The sequence below is a fragment of the Conger conger genome, chromosome 1 (genome assembly GCF_963514075.1).
Source record: "Conger conger chromosome 1, fConCon1.1, whole genome shotgun sequence".
Classification (NCBI taxonomy): Eukaryota; Metazoa; Chordata; class Actinopteri; order Anguilliformes; family Congridae; genus Conger; species Conger conger.
The window spans coordinates 26,313,093-26,336,990 of NC_083760.1; the positions used below are offsets into that span (position 1 = coordinate 26,313,093).

General features: G+C 41.8%; 1 protein-coding gene across 1 annotated transcript in view; it reads right to left on the minus strand.

Annotated features, from left to right (window-relative positions):
* LOC133141430 (AT-rich interactive domain-containing protein 1B-like) overlaps window positions 1-23,806 on the minus strand; it is a 126,331-nt gene extending 102,525 nt beyond the window's left edge. Inside the window, exons 1-2 of the mRNA XM_061261990.1 lie at window positions 22,428-23,806; window positions 4,860-5,039 (exon numbers count right to left, since the gene is read on the minus strand). Of these exons, the coding sequence (XP_061117974.1) occupies window positions 4,860-5,039; window positions 22,428-23,711 (1,464 nt within the window). The 5' untranslated portion in view covers window positions 23,712-23,806. The remainder of the gene's footprint in view (window positions 1-4,859; window positions 5,040-22,427) is intronic.
* Between the last annotated feature and the right edge of the window lie 92 nt (window positions 23,807-23,898).

Here is a 23,898-nt window from a genome sequence, read left to right on the forward strand (position 1 = left end):
GCCGCACTTTTCTTTGTACCGATCATTTTATTTGTTCTTCTCCCGCTGACGCGCGTATAGTCTTTTCGGTCTGACAAAGACGCCAGGCATTTATCTAAATGAAAGGAGCTCGGAAAATGTGACAGAGAGGTGAGTTTTCAAACGTATTCCACGGCGGCGATCATCTCACGCAAACAATGGCAAAGAAACGTGGAGAGCCCGGGTTTGATGTGGCGGACAGCTCAGAAGGGTTTGTGTCAGGTAAAGGTATCTCGCTGAGGACCATGCACAAAATGCAAAGGGTGTGTTGATTTTGGACAGGGAGCTTGCAGTGGAGACCCTGCATTGAACGCACTGGATGTGTTGAATTGGCCTGGGAAAAAAAGGTGTGTGGAGATGTGCATTCATGAAGCTAGACCAGTGAGGTGCATTTCGCATTGTGGATCAGGGTGGTCTCTCGAGGCCCTTGCAGGCACCCCAGCCACCCACAAACCCTCCCCCTTTCCCCAGGGACAGACTGCGACAGAACAACTGACTTTTCTCCTGAGATGGATTCTCACAAAAAGATGAAATCCCAGGGTTCGAGACCCTCAAACAGCGATGGGTTTCTAAGGGAGCCCCGAACCTCCACGCCGAATGATAAATTCCCTTTGCGAGCAATTCCCTTCCCCCTTCGACACTAACGGAGGCCTCTGGAGTCATGCTGATGGCATTGCGCTGGTTACACTCCTTATTTATGCTCTTTCTGTTCATTTTTAAGATAATCATATCCCATTAGACTAAAATCTGTGACTTTGAAAGACCAGAAAGATATTTCTCACACGACAAGTGCTTGTAGCTTCAGCCGTGCGCTAACGCTTTGACCTATGTTCCATTCTACACATTTATTTCTTCCAGGAGAATATGGTGGTTGAATGTGACTCTTGCTGGTGGTCTTTAGGCAACAATAAAATAAATGTGCATTTTTATTATTTATTATTCGGTTACTTAAATGTACTTTAATACATATTTTTCTTAGCCTAACTTTCCCACTATAAAAGTTCAACCGAAACGTCTGGGCGTGGTAGTGAGAACTGTCAATTAGCTACGATGTGCCTCCTTTAAACATTACTCCTTTAAACATTCAGTTGATAATAAAGTGTTCTTTCGGCATTGCTCAGGTATGCTATTGTCGAAGCCAGGGACTGTCAGTCCTTCCCCCTGTCGGCAGTCTGGAGAGGAGTCCGATCGGCAGATGAGGGCAGTGGGGGGGTTGGAGTGGGGTGAGGCGGGTGAAGCCAGCAGACACCCGTGACGTCAGCCCATCTCCCAGAGGATGAACAAGCTTGTCCATGCTGTGCTTCATGCCATGCCAGTAGAGAACATTCCGGAACAAACAGGGACACAAAACGTGAAGGGTGCTTATTGACGAAAAGGCTGATGAACTGTTTGGTTTATGTTCTTCAGGCTCATTACGCTGTTTGCAGTATTTGGGCACACTTAATGGCACAAAACACTCTTCCTTCTTATAAAATCTTCACTTTTAGTTGGGTATATTTCACAGTTATACTGTGGTGCTTTGACTTTAATGTCAGACACAGATAATTACAATTGTAGCAGTTATCTCCCCTGGCCATATCCAGTGATACCAACTCATTTCACTAATTATTTTTTGTGGCTGCTCCGTGAGCACTGGGTCCATAGCTTCTCCCTTTGCAATCTGCTCAGATTTAAATACAGCAAAATAAGAGGATGTTGATTTCCATTTGATCGGATTACATGTTACGCTGCCTACAATATCTCTGTTCGGGAACACAGTGATGTTGTGATAATGCCAGGATGTTTCTGTAAATAACAGTGATGGATGACGATGAGTTTTTGGATGCAAGGAGCAGACTTAGACAAGAGCCAATATTGTGAACACAAAGGGTGAAACTTTATTGAGTGCTAGATAAAACAATAAAATAAAAACAACTACCTCTCAAAGAAAGCTTTTACAAATTTTACATTGGTATTACTCCCACACATAGCGTGGACATAAGCGTTATCAATCCAAAGTGTACAGTGGATCCACGTGGCCATTGTAGTAAACTGTACACCACAGTGAAGTACAGAACCCACAAATGCTGCCTTCACCCCTTTTACTCTGATGTGTAGCCCCTCCCTTCACTCAAAACAGTAATAAATAAACAACATGGCAAACAAGTCTAAGCATGCATACATATATGTGCACATACATACATATTGCCATCAATACACGTGGTATCAATACATTCCCTGTATGTTAACATCCACATTTCACAGCATTCACATTTTAATTTCTCCCCCAGGGTGAGCTGTGTACATGCTCCCCATATCTGTGGACATGAGCTGTGTGCTCCCATCCTAAAGAGATGTGTCCCCTTTCACCACAGACCATCCATCAGCCACTCTCCATTTTACAGATGAACACACTCACCTGTACATTTCTGGAGCTTTTCCACGTTTGGATATGAAACCACCATAGTAGCTTTACCTACTGTCATGAACCCCCACCATTTCTCAAAGTATGGACTTGCATTTAACCCAGGAAGCCCCCTTCAGTACATATATACTCCAGTTAGCATACCCAGTGATTAACATCACAAATGACCACTATTTGGACCATTACCCTCTCTGAGCAGTAGCTCACGATATATGAGGTCATCTGTTCACACACAAGTTAGTTCCATATTCTGCGCATTTTCCCAGGTTTTCCCAATCTGATGACTAGCTCTACCACAGGTTGCTCTGGGATTCTGGTATGCTTATTATGGGATGTTATTTGTCTGCAGATTAGGAAGGAGACGATTCATATTGGAGTGTTTAAATTCATATCTGAAACTGGCAGAAACCCACAAATCCTGCCTACAGATCGCATTTGGACAGATTATTAATTTATGAAATGCATATTTGGTGTCAAAATGTCAACTACATGTCCTACACACCACATTTCCACCTAGTCTATAAAAGGCTTGAAATGTCGTTTTTTTTAAGGGCTATGGAACAAGCTAATATTCAATTTGAGAAAGAGGATAAATAACAAAATTGGTTTAAAATGATAAAACAAAGTCCTTTTCTTCCCTTCTCTAATAACACATGACGGATTACAGCATCCATTAGACTACTATGCCCCCGGCTCACGCAGCGTTGTGCGTGTGCGCCTGTAATCACACAATCCCACCTCTCCCTCTCCCTGTCTGGGCACTGTCGTGGTGGCTTGTTCGGGATGCTGGCATCTGCCACAGCCTGGCGGCGACAGGGTTTATGGGAGCACTTGCGATGTCAGCCGTCTCTCTCTGGAGATGCATTAAGCTAAAACCAACAGCCCGGGCTAAATATAGCCCTGTGGCAGAAGGGCAGTTTACACCCAGAATAGCAAGAGTGCCATTTTGGCAACAAACCTGGGAGTTTCACAGAAATGCAGCCAAAGCTTCTGTCCCAAATACCAGGCCTGAGAAAAAAAATGCATCTTCTGTAAACATACAGTGGGTTTCTGTCTAAATCTGGCAGCTCTCTGATGCTGATCTCCCATCATTTGAATATGCATCCCATGTGGTTCTTGTGGATTTTTGGTGGATAAATATTTACAGATGAGAGAAAGACAAATGCCACATCTAATAAAACTGAAAGCATCAAAAAAAGTCAATTCTGGCTGGGGTCTTCAGGGAGCTCGTTGATAAACTGGAGTGACACTCCCGGATGCGAGAGACTGAAATTGGAACCTTACTCCTCAGCACTCGGGCTAAATGTGAAATTAAAAACACAACCCCTTCCAGCACAAAAGATATTTCCAAGGAAAAAAATCCCTTCAGTAAAACCCTGCACTTACAATTCATCTTGTAAAGGAAAGAAATTACCAGCTACTGTACATTGCCAGTTGTGAACCACATACAATAATGTCATATTGAATTTTTGAAACACTGACACACATGGAAATAACAAAACAAAATGTAATCTGCACATAAATAAAGATACAGCTCTTCTTGTTAGACACAAACCAGTTCCTATACAGTGAATAATTGGAATAATTGGCACCCTTAATAAAAATGGAGAAAAAAGGCTGCATATAATAAACAACACTGATAATGATGTATATTTTCGGTTCAAACAAACAGGAAATGTATATACTTTTATTTCATTTACGGTTATGTTTCAATATTTTTTATTCATTAATCAAATTATATTGTGAAAATCACAGGTGCAAAACTTTTTAGCACCCCCAGCAATTATTGTAAATAAAATCAAAGTGAAATTGGCAATACAACTTTACTTTCATTTAGTTCATCTGAACCAAAGGAACTACTGGTTATTGTGTCATTCCATCACTTCCTGTTTACTAGAGTATAAAAATGAGGTAATAAGCATGCAAAATGCCTTTGTCAACAATCAGCATGGGAAAAGCCAAATAACTGTCCAGTTTAAGAATTGCAGAGATCGGTTGTGTCTTGGAGTCACCTAAAAAACATACAATGGCACCTCCATACCCAAAAACTCTTTGGAAGGGTGTCACAAAGACAGCCCTTACTGAGCACAATAAACAAAACCAAGCATCTTGAGTTTCCCAAACCTCATTGGAATTTTAACTGCAAGAGAGTGCTATGGGCAGATGAGACCAAAATGAAACTTTGAGCCCATACACACTATAGACATGTTTGGCGGCTAAATGGAATGCATACATTTTTGGGGAATGCTTTTTTTTTTTAAATCATTAAAGTACTACTTTACGCATGTTGGAAAATGAAGTCAATAACTGTATTCTTTTATAATTTACAGCACTTTTTATGAAGCTTCATCAGGGGTGCCAATAATTCTGGAGCCCACTGTATATTGGACAGGGGGAGGGTAAATTAGGGAAATTAATAAAGAGTACACTGACATACCTGCTGCATTCCGCCCATCCCCATATGGCCCCGCCCCTGCGTGCCCATTGGATAGCGATGAGGGGCTGGTGATCCGTATGGCTGACTGGAATAAGGCCCACCCTGCTGCTGGGCATAGGACATGTTTCCCATCCCGTAGAGCTGGGAGCGCTTCATAGCCATGAACTCCATAGACCCCACCTGAGGAAGGCACATGCATGGTTAAAATACTGCAGGGGCCGCTGTTCTCTAGGCACACAGATCTAATCATGAACAAAGGCAGCAAGACAATGCTAACAGAACAACCCGATCTCAGCTCTTTCAAGGATTTTTCCTGTGAGATGGCAGTAAATTCAGGGGTGTCACATGGTAATGTGAGCCCATCAACAGAAATAGAGAAACAAGGGACTAGGGAGCAGACGGCATGGAGGCTGATGTTGCTGCTGGATGATTTATGAGGTTTGTCTGGGGTGTCATTTCCAGTCAGACCGGGCCTCTGTGCCCTGTCACCCAAACTCCTGCTAAGATGCCTCAATAATAACATACCTGCTTGCACAGACAGCAATGCTCAATTTCTCCAAGTGTCTGCTTGTATATTTATGAATTGAACTTGAAAATTAACAATGGTGATGGAATACATGTATGCAAATACAAACACACACACAGGACCTACAACGAGGTTGGTGTCAGAACCAAGAACCAACTGCCAGAAGACGTTCTGAATATGGGGGACGTTTTGACATTTAGTCTAGATTACAAGCAGTTTCCCCATTTCACAGTCAATTACCACATAAACATGCCTTAGTTTTATTTTGGTATTATGACATAGGCATACACAATATCTTACATATTTATTGCATTACTGCGTTATACACTTGGCTTAACATGCGCAGTACAGTGTTGTCATATTTTCCTGTTTGCAAGAGCCCATATCTTCCTACACGCCATGCACCAGCAGTTGTGTCCTGCACTGACCGTTCCACCTCCCTGTGGAAACACCTCCCGACAGTGCTCTGCATCCTCTCCACCTTTAACTGGATGAACCTCCGGCCCGTCATGCACACGAGGCAGAGCCTGAGGATCTCAATACACTACAACTCCCATGATTCCACAGGTAGAGAACCATTTCGACTTGACATCACAGTCACACCCCATCCCTTTAATGTGCTTATTTCAGCATATAACTATTCTGCAGAGACATATTCACACAAATTAAACCCGGAGGGACATTCTAGTGCAAAAATAATCTAGCACAATTAAACAGAACAACATGCATTACATCTACAACTGCCTGCACAGCAAATCCTGTTCAATGCAATACACTTATATATCAGTCTAGTACATCCCTATCAAGAACCATTGATATTTCCCCACCTTGGATGTATTCACATGAGTGGGCAGACATTCACATGTAAGCACCTGGACCTACATTTGTGAGGTTTCTGAGTGAGAAATCCACCAAGCATGTTAATAATTCAGATTATGAAGACATCTCATATAACACACTCACCTAAAGAGAAAAATATTAAAGAACAAGAGGAAATTAGTAAAGAAAAAAAACAGTTAGCTAGTTAGGATAGTGTTTTTTTGTTTTTTTCAGTTTCAACGTATTCAATCAGTTTTTGCGCTTGTTGTCAGATATATTACACATTCAGAGAAGCCTCAAAAAGCCTGTCAACTACAATGTCAGAGCAAGGTAATCCGAGATTTGTTGAAATGCACAACTTGCGAAACATTTACAAACCGAGTTCTGACAATGTTACTGGAATGTTTGGTCAATGTTATAACATTACCATTGCATGTCAGCGACACTGTGAGAATGTTTTATGTTAGCGTATTGCTTTGGAGTTACTTAAAATGTATTTTGACGCCTGAATTTCTTTATGATAATAAAAAAGCAGAAAGTGAACAATGTACTATGTACACACATGCTCATATACGCCCTCTGTTGCCAGGTCCAGAGAGAGAAGGCAATTTGCATTGCTTCTCCATAACACATGCCACAGCCACAATCCGCACACATGCACAGCAGTCATGGAGGAGACCAATGACTGCTGAGACCATACGTGTATGCAGAGTGTGACACCGGCGCTTGGACAGCCAAGAGGGCTCGCTGAAGCTATGAATACTGTCTGAGCTGGCTGAATCCCTCATGTATATCCCTTGACCAACACAAAGCCAATTGCGAGCCACAGTCAGCACTAGGATTCGATCCAAGACAATTCAATTCGATCCAAGTGTGAGTTTCATCCGAGACTTTGGTGCCCACTCATACGCCACGAATAGTGCTTTAACCAAGTGTCTCAAAAACAAAAGGGCTTGCTGTTACTGGTCAGAGCTGAGATGGGAGGGTACCAATCAAACCTGTAGGGACACTGGGAATTTCATCTCATTTAGTAGGATCCCTGCTAGCTCCAGCAGATGCAGCAGCTACATTATTCTTCCCGGGGCCCACACAGAAGACAACATTGAGTACAGAGGATATTCTCATACTAAACATCAAGACAACAATAACATCAAACAAAACATACCAACACACAATTATTGCTCCATTCCTAAATCCGACAAAATGCTTTTCATGGAGAGAAAAGATATTCACTGCCCATATGTCATGGCTAAACCACAATTACATTATTACATCTGTTACCAACAGATGGTTGCATTCTCGTTATCCATCTAGGAATTACTTCAGGGCTCCAGGTCCACTTTCAGATAAGCAGAGTAACCCTCATGGCCTTCTTTCACGCTTATGACTCTTAACGCCTATGGTGATCTTTAAACTCCTTATGCCTGCTCTGGTTTTACTTGACCCTTATGAGCCCTTGTGCCTGCTGTCGAAAGCCTACCAGGCAGACCTGGGTCAAATATGTCATTGTTGTGGATTCAAATGCTTTTCTGTGCTTGATTGATTTTGCTTGGTGCAACTGAGCCAACCAGAAGGCGGGGTTAGAACTTTTTGAGAGTATTTCATAGGTTCCAAAACACTAGACAAGCTCAATAAAGCGTAGAAAAGTTTATGAATCCAAAACAATGATGTATTTGACTCAGGTCAAAGCAGAGCTGGGTTTGACAGCCTCACAAAGTCCTCACAGATAAACAAGAACACATCCATAACAGGGTTACCACCAAACTGCGAACATAACATGATTAGAACAGGGTTACCATCACTAACTTTAACATGACTACAACGGGGAACAGATTATTTTCCAAGTAAAGAAATCACATTGGCCTGCAAATGTATGTTAGCTTTTTGCTGTGCTTGACAGCATCAAAACAGACACCGACTTCAGCAGCAACTGCCTCCCCAAGATCTTAATATAGACGGCAGAAAAGTCTGAAGGTTAAGTCTAAAAATCTCAAGGCAAACTCTTGTAATTATATAAACTTTCACTTTCGTAAAAAGTTAGCCAGTGCAGCCATATTCTCAGAATTTTTCTGAATCATAATATTGCTGTTCACCATAAAGTCATCCAAGGAAGCACCCCTTTATGTTACAGGGAAGACGGCCCACAGACTAGTGAAAGACAATGTTCTCTGAACTTGTCCTTGCAGAAGGTTGTTACCGTTAGTGCTTTTCCTATCTCTCTTTGAATCTCCATCCCTGTCTTTCAGTCTGTTTCTCTTTCAATTTCTTTCCCTCTCATTTTCTACTGGGTGAACGTGGGAGTGCTTACTGTCAGTCTACGCAGCCCATCCTGTATACGAGAGTAAGGGAGGGGAAACAGTGGGGCTTATATGCTTACACTCACGGTAATGCTCGTGCTCGTGCTTATACTAATGCTTACGCTCGCACTCACTGCTGAAGTGCAGTTACTCAAGCAGCAACAGGAGGCGGCAGCCACTAATCGAAGGCCATTTTTCCTCTTTTCTGCCAGAAAAAAAAACAAAACACTACTATCAAATATGCATTCAATTTTACTTATTCTGGGAAATTGCCCTTTTTAACAGACTTCCCCCCTCAACTTAGTTGTTTTACGACGCCGGTAACCAGAAATGAAGCCGTATTTCTCAGTGTTACTTATAAATTAACAATGGCTATTTACTGCAATGAATTTCAAAAGATGAAATATGTATGCTCGTTAATAAGGAAGAGCATTAAAGGAAAGCGTCCCTCTGGGCTCGGAGAGCCTCCTCACCATCCGTCAGCCTTTCCCATGATGCAACGCTGGCCAGTTTACCTGGCTTCTGCTTAATTCCCAATTCAGTGTTGAGAAAAGAGAATGGGATTCTCCATCCCGCTGACAGGCCCTGCAGCAGTATAACATGTTTAAACAGGGCACTTACAGCCACCAGGCCACAGGGTTTCAACCTAAAACGCTTTGCCACTGCTTACCAGGTAAGAGAGACCACTGTTTTTTTACATGCTATGCATTTATCTTTTTGAAAACACCAACAGGCTCTGACCTTCTATCCTTCAGAACTGATTATATTCTCATTAAAAATCACCTGAAACTAAATTAAGCCGAGCGATTGATTATATTTATTAGGCCGTCTGTTGGCTCAGCAGGACATTTTTTTTAAAGTTAATTAGAAAAAATAGATTTTCATTTAAATTTTTCTCCCCCCACACTAATACACTGTCACTTATTCACCCACAAACAAACACAAACACACAGATGAGAAATTAAGTGAGCAGAGGAGTGTCATGGAAAGGAGAGAGAGGATGAGAGGGGCTAAGGCAGAGGGAGAAGAAGAGAGAAGTAGATATTGGGGGAGCTACTGTTATTGTAATGCCAGTAGTGCAGGTAAAATGAGTCTCTTGCCCTTGACCCACCACGTAATAGGCTTCGTTTGACCCTCTGACTCTGCCGGGCCACTGTCCAGAAATGCACTGGGGTCAGACTTGCTGTCCAGCATTTCCAATCTTGCAGGATCTCAGATTCAATCAGGGAATGGATAGTGAACATGAGGGACCAGTGGAGCAATCAGCAAGTGTGATTGGACTCAGCTGACAGTGTACGAATGGTTTACCTGTGTAAAGTCAGCTCAGTGTAGGAATGGCCTACATGTGTAAGTCAGCTCACAGCATAGGAATGGTTACCTGTGTGAAGTCAGCTCACAGCATAGGAATGGTTACCTGTGTGAAGTCAGCTCACAGCATAGGAATGGTTACCTGTGTAAAATCAGCCTAGTGTAAGATGGGGTTTTTCCATCTGAAATCAGCTCACATTGTAGAAAACTTGTTGGAGGGTTTGTTTGTTTGTTTGAGGGTAATATGTTGGCAGTCAGACTGGGGTTTTTGTATTCTGATGACTTGCATTCATTCTGCTCTCTGCATGATGGGTGGTCTTCCTACGTTTTTTTTGGTTTTGTTTGAATAGCTTAATTTTATTATTGTTTACATTTAAAAACACTTCTAATTGCTGTTGATTAAAACACACTAAAATGTTGTTGTGTATTAAAACAATGGGGGTACGTGGTGAATAAAGAAATCTGTAGCTGTGTCAAACAGCATGTTTCCAATACCTTGTTTCAGTATCATTATTAAATAGTTGCAGCAAATGTAGACTTTTTCTTCGGTTCTTTATATGATTTTAGTCTTACTGTTCATTTTTGGATTGGCCGGGTCTCTTGGGAAAGTCCTCTGTTGTTAGCCTGTTTGACTGAAGTATTACCCAAGATTCCCAGATGAACGGCCCTTAAAGGAATAGTTCTTTTTTAGGTTTTTTGATATTACTTCAGTTCTGATATACTATATGTTTATATTGGCCCAGACAGTTTTGTAAAATTAAGAATTTTAGATATTCCGTAAAGTGTCTGATGGCCAGCTGGCTTCACAAAGATAGGATGTACATGTGATTTGTCTTTGAAAAATTAAATTTATATTGTGTTCAAAAATGGATAGTTAAGTTGATAAAGACACATGTAATAAATGCATCATAACAAAAGTTCCTGGACTCAGCAGCCCTACAAAAACTGAAGCGGAGTGTGAAGTGGATTTTCCTGTTTTAGACCTGAAAGCCCTGAATGTCCCTATATCACCCATTGTATCCCACAGGACCTCACAAACTTCTATAAATAGCCTATAGGCCTATCCATAATCACAAGGAAAAGACATTGACTAAAAGTGAAATATTAAAAATAATAAAATAGTATTAAGTGAAATCTCTCATTCAAATAAAAAATTTTCTATGGCAAAGCAGTTACATTTAGCGCAAGGTTGCACAAGTGTAAATAAACAACCTAAAATTCAGATTGTCGGTGATTTTTAACCTCACTGTGTTTTTTAAAAGGTTATCTTAACTCATATTATCCCTTCAAACCTTTAAAGATGGGTTTTTTTGGAATTTTAGGATATGCAACAAAATACTAAACATGACTACATTCATTCATATAACATGGCTGTGTCCCAAATATTATGGTGCCCTGAAATGGGGGGGCTACACAAACACTGCTGTAATTTCTACATGGTGAAACCAAAATGTATTAATGTCTTTTATTAAAATGGGACAATTTTCACTTTAGCCACGTGATTTTTTTTATTAAAAAGGTACAGAGGCAAATAAATAAATGATGGGTCTTTGTCCCAAACATTATGGAGGGCACTGTATTTGTTATTTTATACCTTCATGGGTGAAGGACAGTTCAACTGCTTAGACTTTCCCCCGGTCAACAGAGGACTTTCCCCGGTCAGGACTAGCACAGAGTACGCTGCATTGTGGTGGTACTGATGTAGTCTATTCATGAATCTGTAGAGACCAGCTGCCACTGTGCAGACTGGTTCTACCGCAAACGTTGCAAATGCTCCCACAACAAAGCTGATGTAGACTGCCCCCTGACTCACTTCTGTAATACTGTCATGACACCACCCCTACTGCAGACAAAACCCCTACAGCAGACAACCCCTGATGCAGACAAAACCCCTACAGCAGACACAACCCCTAATGCAGACAAAATCCCGACTACAGACAAAAACCCTAGTGCAGACACAACCCCTAGTGCAGACACAACCCCTAGTGCAGACAAACTTCCTACTGCAGACACAACCTCTACAGCAGACACAACCCCTACTGCAGACACAATCCCTACTGCAGACAAAATTCCCACTGCAGACACAACCTCTACAGCAGGCACAATCCCTACTGCAGACACAACCTCTACAGCAGGCACAATCCCTACTGCAGACACAATCCCTACTGCAGACAAAATTCCCACTGCAGACCCAACCTCTACAGCAGACACAACCCCTACTGCAGACACAACGTCTACAGCTGGCACAATCCCTACTGCAGACACAACCTCTACTGCAGATAAAATTCCTACTGCAGACATAACCCCTACTGCAGACACAACCTCTACTGCGGACAGAACCCCAACTGCAGACAGAACCCCAACTGCAGACAGAACCCCTACTGCAGACAGAACCCCTACTGCAGACAGAACCTCTACTGCGGACAGAACCTCTACTGCGGACAGAACCCCTACTGCGGACAGAACCCCTGCTGTGGACAGAGCCATGGCAGACGGCAGACTTGTGATGCATTGCAATGCAGCGTGACAGAGCGCTACACGCTAGAACATACTTTTACCTGCTGCCTCCGTTCAGTGCCACAGGGCAGAAGCATGCTATTATTTCCCCCATTTCAGAACAACTTTGATCAATTCATTTTTCTTCTCTCATTACCCCCTAGGGAGCCAGGACACGGTAAAAACAAGACATGTCCCCTTTCCTGGCTTAATTTAGTTCTGAACCGCGACACTATTTTTAACCAAAACTTCGCAATTCGTTATTTTGAGGCATTACAGTGTCTCCCGCAAACACGGGCTGCAGGCACCTCTGCTCAGATATGAGCCGCTGTCGCGCGGAAATACAACCGAATCGCCGTTCCACCTTTTTTAAGCCTCGGCCGCGCAATTTCAGTTTTCAGCCCTCGCTCCTTCTCTCCCTGGCACACGACGGATATCGCAGCGACTGTCACGCCAGACCGGTCTCTCGGGCATACGGCCGGGGCGGCAGCAGGGATGTTGATGGATGTCTGTGCCGTGACGGCCGCGATCCGATTGGCCGATAGCGGCGCGTCTCTCTTCCCCGCGTCACGCTCCGTGTGAGCGCTACCCCCCCTCCGGCCTCCGCCACCCGCTTCCTGTGTTTATTTAAATATGTGATATGTAAGCAGTCATAAAATAAGTGTCATAACGCTGACAGGGGGACAGGTCATTATGCATAATGCGCTCTGAAGCCCGAGAACGGCTGCCCTGCCACAGAAACCGAACAGCAGCAGCGTGCAGGCCTTAGCTTCACATACAGACACACAAGACAACCATGAGCACAAGAAGAACCGCCGTGTAAACTATACACGTCAGACTGCATTCAGGTTCTTTCAATCACACGAAAAACATCAACTGTATAATTTTAAATATAATTATAAAAAATACATTTTCAATTTACAAGTACACACATTAAGTAGGCTCTAGAATTGTTGGCACCTTTAATAAAAAGGCCCAACATGGATAATGATCTATATTTTACACAGGAAAACGATATACTTTTATTTCAATACCATTTACTCTCATTTTTCAATGTTTTCTTATTTAGTAAGTATTCTTGGTTTTTTTAACCACACGTGCCAATATTATTGGCAGCCCAAAAATGTATGTAAATAAAATCACAGAAATTGACAATACAATTTCATTTAGTAAATTAAATTTTTACTTTATCTCAGTTTAAAGAAACTACATTATGTCATTCCATCACTTTCTGTTTCACTAGAGTATAACAAATGAGGTCAATTCGGAAGACACAGATGGTAATTGACAATCACAGGTCAGGTAATGAAAAAAAAAAAAAAAAACAAACAGTTAAACATACCACTTAGCACTGTGGCAATAATAAAAAGCCGTAAAACATATGGAATGGTTGAAAACGTGCGAGGAAGACGATGCAAGTGCATATTATCACCACGGATGATAAGGAAGATGGTGAGGGATGTTTAAGAATTGCAGAGATTTGTGTCTTGGGGGGCAACAAGTAAAAGAAAACAGCAGCTTTATACTAGCAAACTCTTTGGTGACATAAAGACAGCACTTACGGAGCACAACAAACAAAACCAAGCATCTTGAGTTTGCCAAACCTGTTTTATGACTAGAAGAGAGTGCTATGGTCAGATGAGACCAATGGTGGTAGGGGCACTATTTAAAATCAATGGCACAATGAATTCAACAAAGTGCCAGAAATTCTTGGCAGGAAATCGGGTTGGTCATAGGTAGATTGTCCAGCAGTCAATGACTCCTAGCATACATCAAAATCCACACAGAAATAGTTATAAACAACAACTGTTCTGCAATGGTCATCTCAGTCTCCAGACTTAGATCCTGTGAATCTGTGGTCTGAACTGAAGAGGTGGTATCCCAAGGATATCAATGATTATGGTCAAAAATCCCCCCAAATGTTTTCTCTAATCTTATCACAAATTATAGGAAAATACTCATGGCTGTCATCTTTGCCAGGGGTATAAAAGTATTAAACCAGAGGTGCCAATAATTGTGGAACATGTTTTTGGGGAAATAACTTTTTTATTTGAAAATGTAAAGACATTGGTTGATTCTATTGAATCATTAATAAAGCGCACAACTTTACACATGTTGGAAAATAAAGCTTATGTCAATAACTATTTTTAGTTTACAGCACTGCATATTTATCATATTTATCAAGCCAATAATTCTGGATCCCACTGTATGTGATTATATAGGGCTAGCCTAGATGATTTGGTATTTTCAATAAACTCATTTAAATGTACACCTCTCTGTTCACATTATGGCTAATTTGTGTCACACAGAAGAGGTAACCTTCAAAACCAAGCTAAGCTGGAGGCCCACTCCATTTAGAAAGTAGCCCAACACTATTTTAAAATGGCCCACCCCCCACTTGGAATTTCCTGCTCATTGCCAACACAGTCTTCTAATTTTATAATTTTTTAATAACTATTTTCAGGACTGACAGACGGCTTCATTATTCTCTGGGATAAATACCCTAAGGAGTCCTATGCCTTCAATTTCACTGACTGGTTCCTGAAATAAAAGCTAATCCAACTGACCCCGCTAAACTCCACTAGAAGACCGTCACAAACACTAAAAACATGGTACATTCAAGCATAATATGACTGTGAAATATTATGTCTGCATTTCAGAAAAAAAGTCTGAATAATTTCACACATTTTAAAATTGCACTTCACACAATAGTAGGATGTGATTTATAAAATTGAAAAACCAAACCAACCATGTAAAACAACAAGATAAAATAACATAATGGTTAATGCACAGAGTATTACTATATGTCTTTAATTCCATGAGCGCCAGGGTCAAAGGTTAAGGAGGCAAGCCATCTCTAAACCCCACTGCTGATTTTTCTTGACCCCCCTGCCCCCGTCCATGACTTCGAGTAGGACCATAAAAAAATATCTGGGTGTGAATTTATTCGGGTCCTGCCACTTAAGCCCTTAATCGGCAGATTATTTTATCGTCATAATGGTTCAAGTTAAACCTGTGATTAAAAAAAAGAAATTGCTTAACTATGCTACCATGTAGACCATGTTCCTACACAACACAGGCTTGCCGTACAGGGTGTAAAACAGTCCATGGCTTGCGAGAAAGTGTATCAGAGGAACACTTGTACCTCAGTTGCAGTGCTCCTTGCTTGGGTTTGAGCAGTACAATGGTGCACAAATTGAAACCAGATCCAAATCCACTGGGCCAGAATACTGCTGGATGCCCAGTATGGTTGGATGACTTCTCGTGACTGCTTATGATGGGCCTCATCAAATCAAACCAGTACAATTGAGAATCCACATGGAGACATAGAGGCACTTTAAAAACCAGAGCATGTCGTAACTGTTCCACAACACCACCGGACCCTTTGATACCACTGTATCGATTATGGTAATGTGATCTACAAAATGGCAAACAAACCTGCTCTGACCTACAGATGACATTATAGTAACCTTTGCATGTTTATCCTACAGAGCCAGAGATGTTCATCAAAAAGACAAAGCCAGCATCTCCAATGCCTCAAACTACCACTCACCCTCACAAAAACATGTTTGTACTCAGTATTTTCTGCAGTGACATTGACATCACTCCTAAATCTCAGTTTTAAGATGTTCAGATGTCTTCCCTAAAGGTGTAATACCAGTTTACACAACAGGGCTCAACATTAACAATAGTCCAGTAGCCTCGGGCTTCCAATCCATCAAAAATGAGCAATTTTAGCTACCTTTCTTTGCTCCCTGATTGCCTGGTTGGCCTACTACTCCATTACTTTTTTTAGTATGGTCATAAATATACATAAAGAATGGAATTGAAGACTTGAGATAGCAAATATTTCTTGCTTGTGTAAAGTTAGTAGACAGATCAACTAATCTTAGTTAGCTACGTTGATTCTATGCCATATCGACTGATATGCTGTTGCTCCTAGCAGCAGCAGCTACTCTAAACGCAAAAAAAAGCATAATGTCGTTGTTGGCCACATTTTAGTCATTGATAATTGGTTTAAAGTAGTACATACTAACAGAACAAGCAGGTTGGCTGTCCATGTTTAACCCATCCATGGATGCAATGCATTATTTCAATTCACATTCATCTCTGGTTCATTCATTGCCTTTTTTTTGTTACCGTTCTAAAGGACACATCAGCAGGGAAACACACATTAATTTATTTTCAGAGGAATAGACACAGAAGCATAACTGGGTCTGAGAAATCAATATGCTGTACTAGTCGTACTGTTGGTTTAATAGAACATTTTCAACGCAGGGCTTTCCAATCACTTCATATTTCCTTACAATCTCTGCAATTATTGGGTGAATTGGATCAATTTGTCATTTAAAAATCTCACTATGTTGGTTTTGGGCAACCATTTTGCCATTTCACCTTACAAGAACTTGTGGTAGTAGCACAATTGGGCAAACATTTCTCAAAATAAGCACTGGGCCCTGCAGAATATCAAACAATTTACCTTCAATAACTGAGATTTGATATAGGCATAATATTGCCATACTATTGCATTTTAGCCACTACTAAAAATGCAATAATGTGGCAATATTATTGCTATATCGAAGCCCCTCAAGGTTTCTGCCTCTTCCTGCACTCGATACCACTTACTAGCCTATGTGTTTTCTTTGTTTTTTAAATTGTGTAGGGTATACAATGTAATAGTAAACTAGTGATACACAGTTGGCTATGGAAGATGTCAGCTAATCACAATACAATAACCAGATGATACATAGCAGGGGACAGAAGTCTTAAGTAAGATGTAATATTACGACGCTTTTGTATCTAAGCTCACATAAATACTCTTGCATATCAGAGACATGGTCCAGGGGTTTTGTCAGGTCATGGTCTAAAAATCTTCACACACATCCATATTTTCTAATGCCCTCTTTTCCACTGTTCTAAGTTGTGTTCCAACTGAGTTCTTAATTACCAAATGCAGGTTTAATTAAAGTAAATGACAGGCCTTTGTGCCAGGGATGACCGGTTACACACCATCAGAGACGCTGTGGACTCCACTCCCAATTCAGCTTTCATCCGTCTCCCTAAATCATCCCTGGACACCTCAGCACATGGTCACTTTCCCTAATTAGGGCTGGCGGGTCTGTCAATTACATAATTAAGGGCATTGGACATCCCAGATCCCAGGATGCTCTCTGGATCGCACAGTGTCCAGAGGAGCAAGGCCTGTTGCCCATGATTTCAGTAACTATGCTGGATATTGCAGATATTGCGCAAGCAGTTAAACAGGTGGATGCTACAAAAGGCACAAAAGGCCAGGTAAGGACCGAACATCTGAAATGAGAGCTGGGCAGATTATGCAGAACACTCCACCTTGCGATGAGGGAAAATAATTAGGTGCACGTTAAGGTTTAGCAGTGAAGTTAATCAATTCCCACAAACAATGGAACCACCATTTTCCTTTTTGAAAATAACCCTTACCGATGCAAGTCCTCTAGAGTCTGAACGCAACAGAACACCATGGAGGGAATGCTAAAATCCGGAATAGCAGGTGATTCATAGAGAATGTAGGTCAAGCTTCAAGCTCCTGAAGTGCTGGGAAAGTACAGGTAGTGCCGTCGGGCCATAGCAGCATCTGCCTACCTCGCTCTAGGCACCGGCACACCATGAGAAATCACTGTAGAAATAATCCCTAATAATAATCTGTAATAACCTCTCACTGATACGGGGTCAGCTTCTAGCAAACATCCAGCAATCTTCTCTCTTCTCTTACCCCGGAGAGGCATGTCCTTTTCTATAGCCGCAGGGCTACTGGCAGCAGGAATGAATACCCATGAGAGGGAGGGAGGGAGGGGGGGAGAGACAGAGAGAGAGAGAGAGAAGAAGAAGGAATCCCCTGTTCCCACACTCCCAGCTGCACGTGGCTAATTTCCATATATGAAGGTCAGTGCTCTGCAGCCACAGAGGTGAAGAAGGGGAGGGGAGTTGTTGCACATAACAGCAAACTAAAACACCACACCAACGCCTCACAACACGCAACAGACAACAACTCACGATACTGCATACTAGGGAATAATCAGCGCTGAAAATAACCAGCACAGAGTATAACCAGCATGGAGAATAAGCAGCACGGAAAATAACCGCATGGAGAACTCTAATAAACATGGAGAATAGCCAACGGCAGAGGTCAAAAACACGTCAGCAAAGGCAGTCTTGGGATCTGTTTTAGGTCCATTTATTAACCCCTCTTGCTGTAATGGCTTATTTTACATAACTCTCCTTCTGCAGGAATACCGCCTACAAGGTTTCACTTCACACCTCAGCACCAGTAATGTAAAATTCATGTCTCACTGCAATTGGCACAGTGTACCACCCTCATGTACCCCACTTTCTCAAGTCACAATCCAGGAGAACCCATCTCGCAATTAACAAACAAAACTAAACCTTTAAAACAAATCAATGTATTTGCATACCTTCTTCAATAAGTACAAAAATACTCACTAGCATTTCACATATATCTATTTCAGCAGCCCTCAGAATCCAGCTGATCGGCAATAAACAATAAATGACTTAACATTTTGAAATGTAGCCTAACTACAGTAGAAAAAAAAAGACATTCCCAATAGTGTACGCCAGTGCTATTCTCTGTTATGGGCATGTAATGACTCGGTACCACTGTGGCACAGCATGCTGTATTATATTTCAGTCTCAGGACAGCCTTATGAAATGAACGAATACCACCCAACCTGTCTCCTGCTCTCTGAACACAGTTAAAGACTGGATGAATCCACAAAGCCATTTATTTATTTCATGTGGGATTGTAAGTATTAGTACTGGGGACGTTTTCTTTATCACATGCGCCACGGAAATGAAAATGCTGGAACAACATTTCATCAGACACCTTAACGGAAACCACTCCTGCATCCACTTCTCTACATCAGGAAAGTTGGGAAGGAGCGAGAGAGAGAGAGAGGAGAGAAAGACATGGATAAGAAAGTGAAAAGGGGAAAGGCACAGAGGGAAAGGAAAAACAATAGAGAAGGGTTAAGGAGGAGAAGGGGGAGACTAAAAGGAGAAGAGAAACATATCCTCTGTGCCTGCAAAGAGGAGCAGCAAGAACAGGAAATGATTGACAGGAGGAAATTCCAAAAACAGGTGAGGGGCACAAGTCTATGTACATATCGGCCAATCATTCAATTGTATGGGCTCTAAACAATGTAATACATGAACTAAGCCAGTCTCTGTCCCTTTGGTCCATACTATGGGGCCTTGAATGGAGGCACAGATAACAAATCTCTATTGGATCTATTTTTATTACATACATTAATGGTAGACGCTCTTATCCAGAGCACAGTTGATTAGGCTAAGCAGGAGACAATCCTCCCCAGGGATAATGCACGGTTAAGGGGCTTGCTCAAGGGCCCAATGGCTGTGCGGATATTATTGTGGCTACACCGGGAATCAAACCAACGACCTTGTGGGTCCCAGTAATGTACCTTAACCACTACATACAGACTGCCATTATCCAGCAGAACACAAGCCATTGGTTTCGGTCTCCTTAATTTGAATTCCGCAACGCTGTTCCCCAAACCGAGAGGCAAAATGACAAACAAACAAAAAAATAGTAAAAACAGAAATTCTTGGACAGAAAAATTATTTGAACCTGTGCTGCACCCTGAAACACATGGGCTAAATCAGTGGCAATTAAATGTATTTCTCTTGGACTTCCAAGGGTATACAGAGTGAATAATGGGTAAAGCTGTGTTTTATGTCATTGTACATGTGTTTTAAAATGTTACAGTCAAAACAATGTACAGACCCAGCCAAGGAAATGATAAATGACAGATTAAAATTAAATAACATCCTCACAAAATTAAAATATGGAGCCGTACATTCATTTGTTTAAGATGTCACAAATGTTTACTCTCAGCCAGGTTTCAAAGTAAAATGATAGAAACTGAAATGTATTTATTTTTTAAATACAAAATAGAATTTGTAAAAATAATTAATATCGCACAGTGCACAGACAATCCTACAAAAATATCCACTGAAATGTCCACAAATTAGCATTATATATTCAGTCTTTGTGATGAGTATATACATTTACCTTAACCAAATTAATAGAGACCCACCATTCTTTCTTGTTCATGAAGCAATATGGTTTCATGAACTAACATGGTCCCATTTCATAATTACTCCATTAACACAATCTTTTCTAAAGCCAATATACAGGATGTCCTCCCTGTATCAACATTATATTCACTACAGCATGTAATTCACTGACTGAAATATAGTTTTTGGGGATTAATCCTGGAGAGAGCACTTGAGATTGTGATCTCCTTTTCAAGGGTCAAGAAAGCAGAGCACAAAGAAGAAATTATACCATTTTAGTACAGATTTGATGCAAGTATCATACCAGAAACAACTCAATATAAGCTAGATATAACCAAAAATCCTTAATTAACATATACACTCTGAGAAATAACATGCCAGTGGAGGTACATTTCTCAAATGTAATGCTATCTTTTGGTACAAATCAGTACATTTTACAAGTAAAAAAAGCAAAAAACCTTTATTTCTGAGTGTAGCCTAGGTTAAGTTCATAAACACCTTAGCAATCAAAGAAATGAATAGCTGTAATGTTATGTTATAGTATTGCTGTGCTCAGTGATTACTCTGCAGAAAATAAATATGCTAACTGTGCTGTTAAAGCATTGGCAATGTGGCAGAAGGAATATTGCAAACACATCACTCCAATTGACATTCATTAAATAAGTTATTGCTGTACAAAAACCTTTTTACCCAATTTTTGTTTACACCATTTATTTCTTCATTTAAGCAGGATTGCACTCCAGTTAAATTGTCATCTCATTTCAAGGGGACTGAGCCAAGAAAGCAGAGTGTTTTGTGAGGTCTGAGCAAAGAGATAGGCCTAATGTTTTCATGTATACCACTCATAAAAGAAATTAACAATTATATTCAACATTGATTATATTATTATAAGCCTTGGTAAAAATTATTGGTCTATGTCTTAGGAGATAGCCTCGTCTAGTATTAGCTGGTTCATGTGGCGCCGAGTACCCGTCACCTCTGCAGAAGTTCAGCGCTTCTATTTACATCAGCGGCCAATGGCGAGAGAGAGTACTAATCACGTGGCATATTTGATGTCACCTGAAGGCAGCTGTCTGGAGACCATTACTGCCAGTTTACCTCCACAATTCAAACTCAAAAACCTTGAAAAAAGGATCCGAGCGACTTCTCCAGCGCATGTGGTCAGAGTGCGCGACGCACCTGCCGCGCGTTCAGTCTTTATGAAAGCTGTGCCCGGTGAAGTGTACATGTAGGCTATATCTGTTCAGAAAGGCTCTGAGCTTTTTAATAGACTGGTCACGAATACATTGATTTTGAGAATACAGGCGTGTTCAATCGCGCAAGCAATAGCTACAGCGTGCTTGTGTGCAGATAGAGGCAGCGCTTCGCCCACCGCGAGTCCACAACGTGTCCACAATCACGTCTGCGATACAGCGAAATCGGTCTAGCACATATCAACGGATTGTTTTCGCCATTCTTTAATTTTGATGTTGTAGTTGAACTCATTTGTAGCTAATAAACATTTTGCAACAATTGCGACGGCAATCCATAAAAAATTAAATATTCATTCGAATAGCTCACATAAAACCACTGGCTATGATTTTTTTTTTCTTGCTTCAATTGCCGAATAGCCTACTGCAGTCAACTTTCGAGAATGTTCCGTATTTTTAAACAAACAATCAAGATAGTTATGGCGACCTAAAATCGGACGCAGAGGCACATGGACATATTTAAACAAGACGTACGCAGTGACACATAGGCCAGTTTATTCATCAGTGAAATCACACTTGGAACCGAATTGATGCTCCAGCAATTTAATGTTCGATCGAGAGTGGGGTTTTCACTTGCACACACATGGCATACATAAAATTGCTTCCTGACATTAGAGCGTGCAAAGAATTCACGGGCAAACAAAGTTGGGGGTGCGCAGCCTGGTCCTCAAAAAACTATACACATCACAACATGGGACACTTGATCCCTGTGCACAAACGATTATAAGTGGCAAGCCACAATGGCCAGTATGCATCGTTCATAATCGGGACTGATGTTACTTACCTGGGGTCTGTTGATACCTTGTCCATTGTTCCCAGGACTCATTGCAGGGTGATTCCTTTGCTGTCCACCCCAGCCGTGGGCTGCAGACACATACTGAGAACTTAAGTCTTTGCCCAACCCCATGCCTGCTTGCTGTTGTTGCTGGGCTGTGGCACTATTAAAATCGTAGCCACTGCCATAACCTCGCATCATCGGACTGGGAGAGGTCAACAGCTGGTTCAGGGTCGGGGTGGCTCCGGAGGGGTGATGATTTTGTCCTGGAAATCTCTGAAAACCACCAACACCGCTACCAGAAGCGGAGGCAGCAGCCATAGCCACTTTTCCCTGGGTCGGTGCAGAGCCGCTACCCGGGCCGATCAACATGTTACTCCCCTGTCTGGAGGAGCTCATTACGCCGTAGCCCGCGCCGCCATAGCTCGCGCGGTAGTTCGGATAGTGGTTGTACTGACTGTTGTGGTACCCTTCTTGAGAGTTTTGCGTTGGGTCCATGCTGTTTGGAACAGAAGAATGCATTATACTCATCACTGGGCTTTGTTGTCCGCCATGTTGATCAAAGCAGGGCCCTCCTCTAACATTGCCATAATAATTATTAAACTCAGAGACAATGCTGTTGCCCCCCACACTTTGCGGCTGGTTATTGATGCTGCCGCTGTTGTTCGTTGGTCCCATGCTGGCGTGCTCGTACCTGCCACCCACCTGGTCCGCCGATTTGGAAGGAAGAGTCTCTTCACTTTTTCTCAGCATTTGCTGCGGCTCAACCTGGTTTTCCAAAATATTCTCTTTGAACCCATGTGTCTGGTTCTCCGCCTCCCCTTGAACCGGCGTTTGGCTGTTGTTGATGTTGTTTTGAATTTGCCGTTGATGGTGCTGCTGAAATTGATGAAATTGTTGCTGTGGCACTGTGTTCTGGCGAAGAGGAGGAGAATCGCCACTAATATTTTTCAGTTTGTGATTCGCTATCATTCCCGTCTCCATGCTAGAGGCAGCGGACAAATTCGACGAGGTCACGGATGAGGAGTTATTTCCACCGTCATTTTCCCGTGGATCAGAATTAATACAAGCTGAAGAAGCACGCGTTGTATTGGCCATGTTCATCTCATTATGGCGTTGGTGATCTACATTATTCATAGTGCTAGTCCCATCTCCAGCTCCTAGCATCATTTCAGATCCCTGTGCCGCCCCTCCTCCTGACTTCACAGAGTTTAATTCTTGACTCAAACTACGAGGCAAATTAGGTTTTTTATTATTAGAAGTCGCGGGAGCAGATGCCACTTGCGCTGCCATGGTCACTTCAACATTTCAAGCAGGGACCCTGGTGCGCTAGCAAGCAAGCTAGCTATCTGACAAAAACGAGAAAATAGAAAAATTGAGCGAGAAAATAGCTTTAATAAAAACAAAAGCGAATGCAAGTAAGGCTGTCAATTATGTTGGCGGTCGGAAGCTAAACGCCTCGTTAACAGCTAACACACTA